Source organism: Catharus ustulatus, chromosome 1 (assembly GCF_009819885.2).
Source record: "Catharus ustulatus isolate bCatUst1 chromosome 1, bCatUst1.pri.v2, whole genome shotgun sequence".
In the NCBI taxonomy this organism is placed as follows: domain Eukaryota; kingdom Metazoa; phylum Chordata; class Aves; order Passeriformes; family Turdidae; genus Catharus; species Catharus ustulatus.
Window position 1 is genome coordinate 2,571,276 of NC_046221.1, and position 13,573 is coordinate 2,584,848.

Below are 13,573 nucleotides of genomic sequence, written 5' to 3' on the forward strand. Positions count from 1 at the left end.
AGATGGAAATCCTTAACCTGGGGTGAGAACAACTCAGCAAGAGCCGAAACATCGGTGAGTTATCATTATCCTCATCCTAAATCAGGAAAACCACAGCCCTGTGGGAGGAAAATTAACTCTCCCAGATCAAACCAGGACATTCCCCCTGTCCTGGGGGATTATTCCCCACTTGGGGACACATTAATGACTCTGGGAGCCCCCTGGTCATTGGAAATCCGTGTCAGATCTGGGGGGCAGTGCACCCAGGCTCTTGGGAAATCAGAGCTGCTTCCCCAAGCCTTGGAGCTGCTCCAGATGCTGGGCAAAGCCTCTGAAGGCCATGGAGTCCCCAGGGCAGGTTTGGGACCAGCTCAGTGCCCTTTCCCTGGGTGAGGCACCGAGCTGGGAGATGCCAGAGACCCAGCAGGTCCCAGAGCTCCTCTGAGGGATGGGCTGGGGCTGCATTTTGGCAGGGGCACCGCGTGGGCTGGGGGATAAGGAAGCAAAATTCAGCACCACAACGAAGAGGAAAACAACACAGGGCTCAGGGGAGATTAAAGGCAGAGGGAGGGGGGAAAATCCCAGCTGGTGGCACCACAACAACACAGGATTAAATTTGGCCTGGCACAGAGGGAGCAGAGAGGGGAGGGTGGGGGTGTCCAGCCCCAGATGTCAGGGAGCAAAAATTCCTCAAGTTCAACCCAGTTCAGAGGTCAGAGCTTGATCCCATCACAGAAGAGCTTATGTGAGCTCTGAAAACAGCTTGTGATGATTTCCCTGCTATATTGGTGCTTCCCAGATGCTGCTGGAAACACACCAGTACAGAACAGCTTCATACTGGTGTAGCTCCCTCCCTCTTCCCACTTTTAGAGGTAACCATCATGGCAATTTTTACAAATACATCCCTGACAGGGTAAGGGGTTATGTGGCTTTAAATGCACCAAGAATAATGGCTAATATTTTTTCACAGACTTAATTAAATCGTTAATTAAATCTCTGCCATCACTGAGTGTCAGACAGCCTAGAGGGTCCACAGTAAGAGATAAAACAAATTTTTACTATGGGTATAAATAATTATAGCTACTCTGTCTATCAAAACTAATTTGCTTCTTTGTGAGCTCTGTGGGAATAGCTGGACCTGGACTGGCCATTTGAGGGCCCAGAGGACTTCCTAATCATCCAGCAGGACACAAGACCTGCTGGAGAGCTCAGCCTCTGGAACATCAGCTCCAGGCCAGGCAGGTTGTCCTGGACTTTGTCATGGGGGTGATGAAGCAGAAGGCTTGAGCAGGAGAACCTCAATTTACTACAAGGTGTTTGTGTTTAGATGTCTTAATCTGCGAGTTGAGCCCACCATTGCATTGCCTTTGCTTCTATCCTGCCTCAGACACTCTCTGTGTCACCAGGAGCTGGAAAGGATGGATTTATTGGTGCCAAGGTGCCCAGGGACTGTGGGACTGGGGCCCACTTGTATGTGTGGCAGAGTCACAGGGTCATTGAGGCTGGAAAAGAGCTCTGGGATTGACTCCAGCCCATGATTGAACCACACCATGGCCCTGAGTGCCACATCCAGTCTTTCCTTAACACCTCCAGGCATGATGACTCCACCACCTACTGCAGGGAAAAAGAGCCACCCCTCTCCCCCAGTCCTCAAATCTGCTTTAGTGAGAATTTTAAAGGAACTTCCAGCACAGATCTCGTATCCCATGCAGAGCTGTAAACAAACAGCTCTATCTCCATTTCCCACCCCCTTCCAGACCCCTGAAAAGTGACTCTAGAGGAGAATAAAGGACAAACCTGTGCAGCAAAGCAGCCCTGGGTGGGAGCTGGCTGGAGCTGGGGATGCCACAAAGCCCACACACGACCCTCCCTTAGCGCATCCTTCCAGCTTTGACTTCATGGTCTATTTTTAACAGAGCACTTTCAGAGCAGCCCATTTAGCATCACCAGGAGGAAGCCCCAACCTCACCACCCATGACCCAAAAGGCAGATTGGGCTGTTAGCTTCACCCAGACCCGTGGGTCACACGTGTCCCCCGTGGTGTCACAGCAGCCAAAGCTCCTGCTCCTGCCGCGGTGACTCATGAGCTGACAGACCCTTCCTGAATTACTGAGGCAGGAATTGCAGCTGTTCCCCAGCCCCCTCCCTTCCTCCTTGTCCAGTGTGTCATATTAAAGGGTGATCGGCTTACACATGCTGCTCTATGGATTCCTTAAGCCCTGCAGTGCTGTGTCTATATATAAAGCCCCGAGCTGGAAGCTGAAGTGCACAGACAGCTGGGAGCACAGTGAGCATTTCGCATTCCCGCTGTGCCTGTGAGGCTGGGAGCTCTGCTTTGAGCAAGTTTCTTTGCTCAGGTATAGGTGCAGCCACCAAAATTTATCCATAAGAGGAGGACTGGGGCAAGGAACGAGCGGTTACTCCTCACCATGGGTTTGCCTCTTGATCAAGTGGAAGAATTGCGTCTCTACCAGCAAACTCTTCTCCAGGATGGACTCAAAGACATGTTGGACCACAACAAGTTTCTGGACTGTGTGTTAAAAGTGAAAGGGAAGGAGTTTCCCTGCCACCGGCTGGTGCTGGCAGCCTGCAGCCCCTATTTCCGCGCCATGTTCCTCTCAGACATGGAAGAGAGCAAGAAGAGGGAGGTCAGCCTGGAAGACGTCGATCCAGATGTCATGGGCAAGATCCTCCACTACATCTACACCTCAGAGCTGGAGATCACCGAGCAGAACGTGCAGGACATCTTCTCCGTGGCCAACATGTTCCAGATCCCCTCCATCTTCACCGTGTGCGTGTCCTTCCTGCAGAAGAGGCTGTGCCTCAGCAACTGCCTGGCCATCTTCCGGCTGGGATTGATGCTGGATTGTGCCCGGCTGGCCGTGGCCGCCCGGGATTTCATCTGTGACCGCTTCGCGCTCGTCTCGCGGGACGAGGAGTTCTACCAGCTCTCCCCCGACGAGCTGATCGCCATCATCTCCAGCGACTCGCTCAACGTGGAGAAGGAGGAGAGCGTCTTTGAGGTGGTGATGAAGTGGGTGGGCACCAAGGAGCGTGAGAGCCGGCAGAAGGCCCTGCCTGTCATCTTTGAGTCCATCCGCTTCCGCCTCATGCCCGACGACTACATCAGGGACCACGTGGAGAAGCACGCCATGGTCAAGTCCAGCCCTGAGCTGCTCAAGAAGCTGCAGATGGTGAAGGATGCACAGAAAGGCAAAATCACTGTGGTGAAGAAGAAGAAGGTGAAGAAGAACAGTGAGAACCAAGCAAAGGAGAGCGTTGTCAATGGAGCAGTGGGTGAAGGGGAGGACGCAGAGGAGGATGCTCTCCCTGGGATCTTGAATGACACGATGCGCTTTGGGATGTTCCTCCAGGACCTCATTTTCATGGTGAGCGACAGCGGAGCAGTGGCCTATGACCCCAATGCCAACGAGTGCTATTTTGCCTCCCTGTCTACTCAAATCCCAAAGAACCACATCAGTCTGGTGACCAAAGAGAATCAGATCTTCATTGTTGGAGGACTGTACTACAACGAGGACAGCAAAGAGGATCCCATGAGCTCCTACTTCCTACAGGTACTACCTCTATCTTTCATTTCTTTGACCACTTGGGATCATCACCAATATTTAGCTTCCATGCAAAGCCCATAATATTTGTTTTCATGTGATGTTAAAGTGGAAGATGCAAATTAAGGAGAATGGTCTGGGTTGCTTCACTGGAGATTCTTCTCCCTTTATATTTAAGGCAGATGCTGCTGGAGGGTGGTTGTGGTAGTTGAGGAAGAAGGTTTGAAGGAGTAGGAAATAGGAATGGGCCTTCCTGATCCAAATCCTGAGGAGAGGATTGTTTGGAGCAGTGAATATGGCCCAGCCCTGGCTACCATAGGTTTCACAGACTGGGAGGTTCGTGGCATCAGACTCAGGTTCTGCTTTGCTTCCCCTGGTTATGAACCCCAGGAAAACCTAAGGGTGACACTGCCAGGTGCCAAAAAAGGAGCAGCAGCAGCTGCAGCCACAGAACAAACACCCCAAGGACACAGGACGTGTCCCTGGCTCCCAGCATGTGCCCCATTCCTGGTGCTGCTCCTGCCCCTGGAGATGGGTTTGGTCCAGCTCAGTCTCCTCCTCAGCCTTTGGGGGAAACCATCATGAGGTGTGTTTGGGGATACTCCTCAGGAAAAGTTGCTGTTGTAAGTCAGCAGTGACCAAGCTGTGACTGGATTGAGCTGTGCAGGCAATCTGAGCCCCAGCCTGGGCTGCAGCCCAGATTTCTTTCCCTGTAGACAGCTAACACAAGGCTCCTACCCTTCCTGCTGACCCCGAGGAATCCAGTAAATCCTCTGTTCTTCCTCCCATACCCAGAAATCCTTTTTTTTTGTTCTTCTCCACGGCTCAAATCTTCTGGGAAGAAACAATAGCGTGTCCCAGGCTCTTCTGGGGAAAACAATAACATCTCCAGGCAGAGAGGATAAAATGAGGATGGCTGCCACGCTGAGACATAGAATCCTGATCCCTCCCTTGCCTCATTGCCCTCATCAGTAGGGCTGCACATCCTGCAGGGACCACCTGGAAAGGGGCAGGGGGGTGTGCAGGCCAGGTGAAGTCCAGGGAATGAGAAGCCAGGAGGAAGAAACCTCAGTCCTATAAAGCAGGAGGGAGTGGGAAAGCTGAGGGAGTGCTGGGGGTGTCGTGTTTGTTTGCTTTTCACACTGGACAATCCATGATGCCAGAGGTGTGGCCAGCCCATCAGTGAAGGGCAGGATGATGCATTCAGCCCAAACCTGTGGCTGAAGATCAATCTTCCCAGCAGAGGTGGAGAGAGGTCACAGAACCTTCACAGAATCATAGAATGGCCTGGGTTGAGAGGGGAATTGAATATCACCTAGTTCCAAACCCCTGCCATGATCAGGGACACTTCCACTTAGACCAGGCTGCTCAGAGCTCCATCCAGCTTGGCCTTGATCACTTCCAGGGGTGGGGCAACATCCTTGGAACCATTTCATATTTGATTGCACAAAGCCCTGGGAAACTGCTCTAACTCCCAATCTGTGCCCCTTTGAACGTGTGGGTTGGATGAACAACCTTTGGTGGTCCTTCCCAAAAAGTACTCTGTGGTTCTGAGGTGCAAACAGCAAAATTTCTCTGTTCAGCTCCCAGTTTTACTCAGTGGCAAACGCCTTGAGCATCACAAGAAAGGTCTCTTCACACGTTACTTGTGCTTGGGAGAATCAGACAAATCCTGGGACTGGAGAGTGCCATCAGTTTGCAAGAGTTTAATTTATTACATCAGTGTTGTTGTGTAGCTCATAGTTGCTGTATGAGCAAGAGAGGTTTGGAGCCCTTTTTTTCAGCTCAAAAAATATATTTAGATATGCAACTCTATGATAAACCACTGTGCCACAGCTCCCTACACCTTCTGACTCTTCCTATCCTCCCAAATTTCACATTCCCCCTGCTGAAATCAGGGGCATTAGGTCAGGGATAATTTAGATCGAAGCACAGGCACCAAAATACAAAAATGCTGATAAATCCCAGGGGCCTTGCAGATTTTGGCAGGAGCAAAATGATTCCATTGACATTTTGAGTGGAAAAGGGTATCCTTTCTTTGTCACTTGCAAGATTTATGACTCAAAAACAATGCTGAATCCATCAAGAAGCAGGAACTATCCCGATGACTGAACTGCTCAGGGTTACACTATAAATAACACATGTGTGGACCACAGCTTACAAAGAGACAAAAACCACAGGCACCCAGCTGAGGCCGAGTCTTTGGAGCCAGCCCATCAGGCTGAAGCTCCTTGGCCTGAGCCCATGGCAAACAATGCCCCAGGCAGTGCTGCGTCACAGCTCCATCCTGCACTCCCACAAAACTGGCTGCAAGACACCCCTCCCTCCTCTCTCAAGCTACATTAATTATTTTCCTCAGTTCCCAGTGCTCAGTCTCCAGTCTAAGAATTTTTTTTTTTTTTTTGCTGGTGGGACATGAGGCAATGCCTTGATCTACAGATGTCCAAGGATTTGGTGATCTGATGCAGCATCTGTCAGATAGGTCTGGCACCCTTTACCTGTGTAAATTATTATTATTTATCTGTGTACCTGGCAGAGATGGAAAATATCAGGGTGAAATACTGTGAGGTGCTCTATGCATGAAAATATTCAGAAAAATTCCTAAGATTGAAATGCTTCCATTCCTCCAGCCCCACCCAGAGATGACCAAGCTTGTTCCAGTTTGGAAGAGGAGATTCAGGAGAGAGTTTATCACTTCACAACTCCCTAAAAGGAGGATGTGGCCAGGTGGGGGTTGGCCTCTTCTCCCAGGTGACCAGGGACAGGATGAGAGGACAAGGCTCCAGCAGCACCAAGGGAGGTTCAGGTTGGAGACCTTCATCATGGAGAATTTTTTGCTGAGAAGGTGTTTAGATTGAGATGGGCTGCCCAGGGAAGTGGTGGAGTCACCATCCCCAGATCCAAGAAATGACCTGATGTGGCACTCAGTGCCTTGGAGTTGACAGGGAGGTGACTGCTCGGTTGGACACAATGATCTCAGAGGTATTTTCCAGCTTTGATGTGATTCTGTAAAGTCAGGGCTTTGAGCAGAAGGTTTTGCTGCAGACCCATCTCTGCTCTCTAAAAGGTTTACCATACAATTTGTGACTTGGGTTTGCTCTCACATCTCTCAGATGACAAAGACACAGCCACAGGGACATTGCAGAGAGTGCTGCACATGGAGACAGACTTTGTCCTCCACCTCTGGACCCTGCCTGCACAAATGGGCACACACTAATGGCCATATGTTCCCTTCCAGTACGACCATCTGGATGCAGACTGGCTGGGGATGCCCCCCCTGCCCTCCCCTCGCTGCCTCTTCGGCCTGGGGGAGGCAGAAAACTCCATTTTTGTGGTTGGAGGCAAGGAACTGAAGGAGGGAGAGAAGACCTTGGATTCAGTGCTGTGCTACGACCGGCTGTGAGTGCTCAGGGGGGCAGGGGGCTTCGAGGAGGAGGTGGAGCAGCTGCCATGCAGTGACTCCAGCTCTCCAGGGGTCAAAAAAGCTTTGGGAGAAGGGTTTGAACTCTGTCTGTGGATGCTGGGACTGTCTCCAGCTGTGCCCTGGGGCTCTGAGCTGTCTTGCTCCAGCTGCTCCCTTTATTGAGCCTCCTGGAGAGGAAACCTTTATGGGGTTATTTTGTTATCTGGGGCTGATATTAGATGTGAGACATGTACAGGGGAGTTTTTTCTTCTGTTAAAGCTTCTGCTCTTGCTCCTTGATTAAAGGTTCAGTGACACTCGCTGTGGTGTCACCAAAAGAGGTTTGAACAGAAAAGCTTGTTTTTAAAATTTTCAGATGTGTCACAGAATGGCTCATGCTGTTTGATATCAGGCTTAATATCTGATTATTTTTGGACAATGGGCTCTGACCCATGCTAGCTCATGAGCTTTATTAAAAGACATCATCCTGTTCTTCTCTCAGGAGACAGAAACTTCCAAAGTCTGCTGCTCTCTGCCCCAAAGAGACAGAGCAGCAGGCACCAACAAGCTTTAGCTTGCTCTATATTTAGATGTGTGTGCTTCCAAGTCTGTTTTATAGGCAGAGATTTGAAACCAGTTCCATTCCCACAGAGCAGGGCATTTATCTGCCCCTGCAGACACTGGGAAAGAATTTGTCTGTCCCCACTCATGGCTCAGGGGGTGGTCTGAGTTTCACTTTGAAGCTGGTAGAGATGTGACCAGCACCACTTTACCTCTGGTTTTATTTGGTTGATTTTATTCTGATTGACAGTAGCTGAATGTGAGCCAGCTGTGTGCCCAGGTGGCCAAAGGACCATCCTGGATCAGGATCAGCAGGACCAGGGAAATGTTTCTTCCTTTGTGCTGGTTGCACCTCAAATCCTGTGTCCAGTTTTGGGTCCCTCATGACAAGGAGGACATTGAGGGTCTGAAGTGAGCCCCAGGAAGGGAACAGAACTGGGAAAGGGTCTGGAGCAGCTGAAAGAACTGGGGGGGCTCAGTTTGGACAAAAGGAGGTTCAAGGGGTTATTATTGCTTCCCTGAAGGTCTCAGGAAAATAATAAATATTAGCACAAATATTCTACCTGCTTTACTGTCACCCTTTTTTAGGATGACAGAATTTATAGTCTCATTCCATACCTTGTGTTTCTGAGATTGAGTCCAACCCCGTGCTCACCTCTAGGGCTGGGAAATCCTCTAGGACAACAAGCTTCAAATCCTTTTGCTTCCCATTTTTTCTGACCCAGGTCCTTCAAGTGGGGTGAGGCTGATCCCCTTCCCTACGCGGTCTATGGGCACGCAGTGGTGTCACACAAGGACCTTGTCTATGTCATCGGGGGCAAAGGAGGTGACAAGTAAGTCAAAAAGCAAGAGAAAATCAAGGAGGCAATCCCCCAAACCAGTGGGAGTGCAGAGCTGGTGTCTCCTCAGCCTGGTGTAAGGAGGGCTGGATGGGAGATGTGGATCCTTCCCTCCTCCCTCACCTTTGTGCCTGCAGCCCTTTCCAAAGCCTTAGGAGCCCACAGGGACATCAGGAAGGTGGCAGTGTCCTTACAGGAGAGAGAATGTATTCCCCATCCCTGGAGAGAGGCTGGAGGGGGCTTTAAGGGAAACTGGTCCAGTGGAAGCTGGTCTTACCCATGGGAGTTGGAATGATATGATCTTTAAAGATCTTTCCAAATCAAACCATTCTGTGATGCCCTTTGGTCACAAAAAAAAATAAATGTCACATATATTGGGAGAGGCATTGAAGAGCAAGAAGCCCCTTCACTTTTAGGGTCTCCTGTCTTGGACTTGTGGAGCAGAGTGGTCACCACAGTCAAATCCAGATGTGTTTTTTGCAACAGGAGGGAAAAACCTCATCATCTCCCTCTTGTAGGAGAGGAGCTCAGCAGGAAAAGCCTCTCTCAGGGGCTGCCTTGCAGGGCACAAACGGGAGTGTTTGCAGAGCAAGCATTCCTCAGTCCAGCAAGGACTGGTCCTGCTCAGGAGGGTTTTGGTCTGAAAGGTGTGAACGTGCATTCATTCACACCTCACTGCCCAGCCGGGCCAGGGTCACTGAGGATATTTTGCAGCATCAGGGTGGATGAGGAGCACTGAAACACCCAGACCTGTATCCAGGTGTGTGAGCACCCAGCTGAGTTCTCAGGACTCCTACCCAAAATGGGAACAGGAGGAGGGGATGTGTTACACACACACAGGGACTCCAGGCATGGACATCCTCGGGTGCACACCCAGCAGAGGGGTGTGTCCCTCCACTCCAGATCCTCCCTGGGGACCCCACCTTCTTCCCAGCAGACACCCCCAAACCCCTGCAGTGCAAAACCACCCCTTGGCAGGCAATCAAGGTTCTTTTTCCTTCTCATTTTTCTCCAGGAAGTGCCTGAAGAAGATGTGTGTCTACAACCCAGCCAAGTTTGAGTGGAAGGAGATGGCTCCCATGAAAACTGCCCGCTCCTTGTTCGGAGCCACCGTGCACAAGGACAAAATCTACGTGGCAGCTGGTGTGACTGACTCTGGTCTGACCAACTCTGTGGAGGTCTACGACATTGCCACCAACAAGTATGTCCTGAGTTGTGGTGACAGTCTCAAGCTGCATCGAGGGAAATTTAGGTTGGGTATTAGGAAAAAGTTTTTCACTGAAAGAATAATGAAGTACTGGAATGGTTTGCCTGGGGAGGTGTTGGAGTCACCATCCCTGGATGTGTTTAAAAAAAGCCTGGATGTGGTACTGGGTACCATGGTTTAACTGAGGTGTTAGGGATGGGTTGGACTTGATTTGAAGGTCTCTTCCAACCCGGTTATTCTGTGAATACACAAGGAGTAGGTGCAGGTGTATGTTCAGCAACTTCCAGCCATTCTGGAGTTTGTTTGTGACTCCTCATGACAATTCCTACAGTTTATATGCCCATGGCAGGGGGTTGGAACTGAAAAATTTTTAAGTTCCCTTCCAACCCAAGCCATTCTAGGGTTTTGTGGTTCCTCAGAGAGCTGGGCATCACCAAAGTCACTGTGGTCAGGCTGTGGATCATCCCAGGCTCATCCTCAATGTGGTTTCACTGTGCTGTCCTTGGGTTCCCTGGCAGTTTCACCCTTCCCAATAAACCCACTGAATTGGGGTGGCTCTTGCAGCTGCAGTCCCAGCACTGGTCCCTGTACCCAAAGCAAAACAAAGTTGAATAATGGTGATGGGAACAGTTTCCCCAAAAACAGCAAGGGTATGGTTCCATCCCACCTAGATCTGCACACCTGGATCTGTCACTAGCGAGCTGAGCTGTTCAATCCTAGTGTGAGACCATCCTCAGTGTCTGGGGGTGGCCAGGATGCTCTAACTTGTCCCCTGTGTCGGTGTGGCAGGTGGGACACCTTCACTGAGTTCCCCCAGGAGCGCAGCTCTGCCAGCCTGGTCAGCCTGTCTGGGGTGCTCTACCTGCTCGGGGGGTTCGCCACCGTGGAGACGGAGTCGGGGGAGCTGGTGCCAACGGAGCTCAACGACGTTTGGAGGTGACAACCTTCCCCAGGGCTGCCAGGGGACATGGGAGGGATGGCAGCAATGAAATGAACCATTTCTGTGTTTTTTCTATGCTGTCATTGGGAGATGGAGGTTGTCACCCCAGCACAAGGCTGTAGGTGCAGCACAGGTTGTCTGGGAAGTTTGCTCTGTGCTGTGCTGGAGGGCACACTGGTGCTTCAGTGATCTCTCCCAGCCTCACACAGCAGCGGGGAAAACCTGCTCCTTTGGCTTTGTGGTGCATTGACATTTTGCCTGGAGCTGGTTCCAGCCTCCCCTTTGGTGTGGAGCAGCATCTGTGCAATTCCTCTCCTTGGGAACAGCCAGTGCTCGAGCTGGGAAGCAGAGAGGTTGGGCTGGAAGCAGAGAATCTGGGCTGGGAAGCAGATAGGCTGGGCTGGAAGTAGAAAGTCTGGGCTGGGAGGAGAGTCTGGGCTGGGAATCAGATGTTTTCTGCCCATTCCTCTTGCATGTAAAACTATTCAGTGACAGCTGCTAGTGCAGCGTTGGCGGCTCCTGTCCCTCACGTTGGTGTTCTGGCACCCTCAGCAGGATCCTGCTGTCCTTCACCATGGATGTTCCACCTTGGTGCCATCAACACAACTCCCTGAAGACAAATATCCCCTCCCCTGCACGACCACGTGCTGATATCCACATCCCCAAACCACAGCAAGTCCCCATGGAGATTCTAATGACCGAATAACTCCTGTGGGCTGTCCCACCACTATGGAGAGCAGCTGGAGGGTGGGAGAGGAGACCTTTGCTCACCATTAAGTGTCTCTCTGCCTCTCCCCAGGTATGATGAGGAGCAGAAGAAGTGGGAAGGGGTGCTCCGGGAGATCCAGTACGCCTCCGGCGCCACGTTCCTGCCCGTGCGCCTCAACGTGCTGCGCCTGACTAAGATGTAGGCAGGAGTGACTGCTCCTCCTTCCACGAGGCAAGGAGGGATGGGGAGATGCTTACCAGAGATGTGGCATCTGGATACTGCCCAGGACATTGCATCTGTGATTGGTACTTTTGTGGAAAAGGGGGAAAGTGGGGAGAGTATCTGGAAAAACTCTGGGAGCTTGATGGTGCTTACAAGGTAATTAAAGAGGGGGTCTGGAGCCTGCAAGGAGCTGAGAAGCACAGAAAAATTTGTTATTCCAGTCTCAGGAGACAGGACAAATAGATAATACATTTTTAAACTTCTTTCTCTATGTTTTTCCCCATCTTTTCTACTGTTGGACCTCTCCAACAAACAGTGGATGCAAAAAGTGGGGACTGAGATGGCATTCCCCAGGGAAAGGCATCTACAAAGTCTTTCCCAACCTAAGGTGTCTGTGAATACAGTGCTCCTTGGAGAGGAGAAGGAAGTGTTAAAGTCGAGTGGTGCAGGAGGGACCTGATAGAATTTGATGAGTTCCTGAGTGGAGAGGGCGGTTGGGATGAGACAATTAAAAGAAAAGGTGATGTGAGCAGCAGAAGCACTTTGGAAGTTGTAATGAAAAGCAAATAATCTTAGTTCTTTGCTTCCACCCTGGCTTTAGAGTGATGAGGGCAGGAGCTGAGTCTCAGGAAGGGAGGAGCCATGGAAGTTGTAGGGTGGGAAAGGGGGAGATGGAGAGGGGATGCCAAGTGTGGTCATCTCAAGCGTTTTGGGCTCCTCATCCTCAATCACAGATCACAATGTCCTCACAAACGCTGTTTTTTAGGGAAAAGTTTTATATTTTTGTTGTTTCTCTTATTTTTAATATTCAGACTTTTTTTTAAAGATTATTTTACTTTGCTAAGGAGATCTCAGATGTGTTTGGCTCAAAGAGAGCTTCTGACTGATGAAAAATACGTATTTATTTTAAAGTTGTTAATAATGAAGTTTTGATGGAAACACAACTGTACTGGCAGCAGGAAAAAATATCTGTTAGAGAAAAATCTCCTGATACCCACACCATCTGACCAGCGGTTTATTTAAAAATAAATATGACTATTCCAAAAGAAATCCCCTGTGTTTGCATGTTGATAGAGCTGAAACTGATCCTTCACAGCAACCAAAGCACAAGTTGTGATGGACACATGCAGCAAAACAACCCCATGGAGAGCCCCATCTTCTCTTGTTATTTTCCCCTATTTGAGAGCTGAAATTTTAGGATCTGTATCCTTACAGCTCTTCCCCATGGATGCCACAAGTAGGAGTCAACCCAGAACTAGAAGGAAGCTGGATGCTTGACAGGGTGAGAGCAAACAGCCTCAAGTTGTGCCAGGGGAGGTTCACACTGGATATTAGAATGAGTTTTTTCACAGAAAGGATTGTAAAGCACTGGAAGAGACAGTGGAGTTCCAGTAATGGAGTCACTATACCTGGAATTATTCCAAAAACATCTGGATGTGGCACTCAGAGCCATGGTTTAGTGGTGAACATGGTGCTGGTTGGTGGCTGGACCCAATGAAATTAAAGATCTTTTCCAACCTTAAAAATTCTGTGATTCTGTGATGTCATAGCACCATTAACAACTGTGATAATCAATAATAATTTAAAAGAACAACAAATACATACCTTGCAAAATAATTGCTTCAAAGTGGTAGGAAAATTCAGGTTTCACAAATCATACCTGGCTGATTCATCTAGACCAAAATGTAGTTGTGGAGAAACTAAAAGGAAAAGAATTCAAGGGAAGTAAAGGAACCAGAGTCTTGCCCTGGTTTCATTTGAAGGATTTAGGAAGTTACAGGATAAGCTCCTTAGAGAACAATCACATCAGAACAGTAATGAAATATTTCAGAAGAAAAACAAATCCAAGGTGACTGGCTGTCACAAAGTAGCTTAAAAAAAAAAAAAAAGAAAAAAAAAAAAGGAACAAAAATCTTTGAAACAATCAAATGTGTGAAAAACGCACCGAAAAGAAATAAACACCTTCTGCCTAGTTCTGCAGAAATTCATGTAGACAATTCCCAAGTTAATTAAAGATGAAATTTCCAAATAGCTGCTGGCAGAAAAGAAAAAAAGAAAAATTAAGAAAATTTTAAAAAATATAATCCCTGCATAGAATAACCATTTTTAAAAGTCATTTATTGCAGTGCCAGGATACCACCTCCTGCC

General features: G+C 49.3%; 1 protein-coding gene across 1 annotated transcript; it reads left to right on the forward strand.

Annotated features, from left to right (window-relative positions):
• Positions 1–1,922: 1,922 nt before the first annotated feature.
• Positions 1,923–11,612, forward strand: KLHL40 (kelch like family member 40). The gene is made up of 6 exons (XM_033075094.1): positions 1,923–3,554; positions 6,784–6,944; positions 8,234–8,341; positions 9,363–9,548; positions 10,344–10,490; positions 11,294–11,612. The coding sequence occupies exons 1-6, from the start codon at positions 2,409–2,411 to the stop codon at positions 11,403–11,405; spliced, it is 1,860 nt and encodes a 619-aa protein (XP_032930985.1). The 5' UTR covers positions 1,923–2,408; the 3' UTR covers positions 11,406–11,612.
• Positions 11,613–13,573: the final 1,961 nt, after the last annotated feature.

Excerpts from the sequence above, each read along its gene's own strand:
- KLHL40 (XM_033075094.1), top strand. The coding sequence starts at position 2,409 with ATGGGTTTGCCTCTTGATCAAGTGGAAGAATTGCGTCTCTACCAGCAA. Across the intron at positions 3,555-6,783 it reads TGAGCTCCTACTTCCTACAG|TACGACCATCTGGATGCAGA; the intron begins GTACTACCTCTA and ends GTTCCCTTCCAG. Across the intron at positions 9,549-10,343 it reads TACGACATTGCCACCAACAA|GTGGGACACCTTCACTGAGT; the intron begins GTATGTCCTGAG and ends TCGGTGTGGCAG.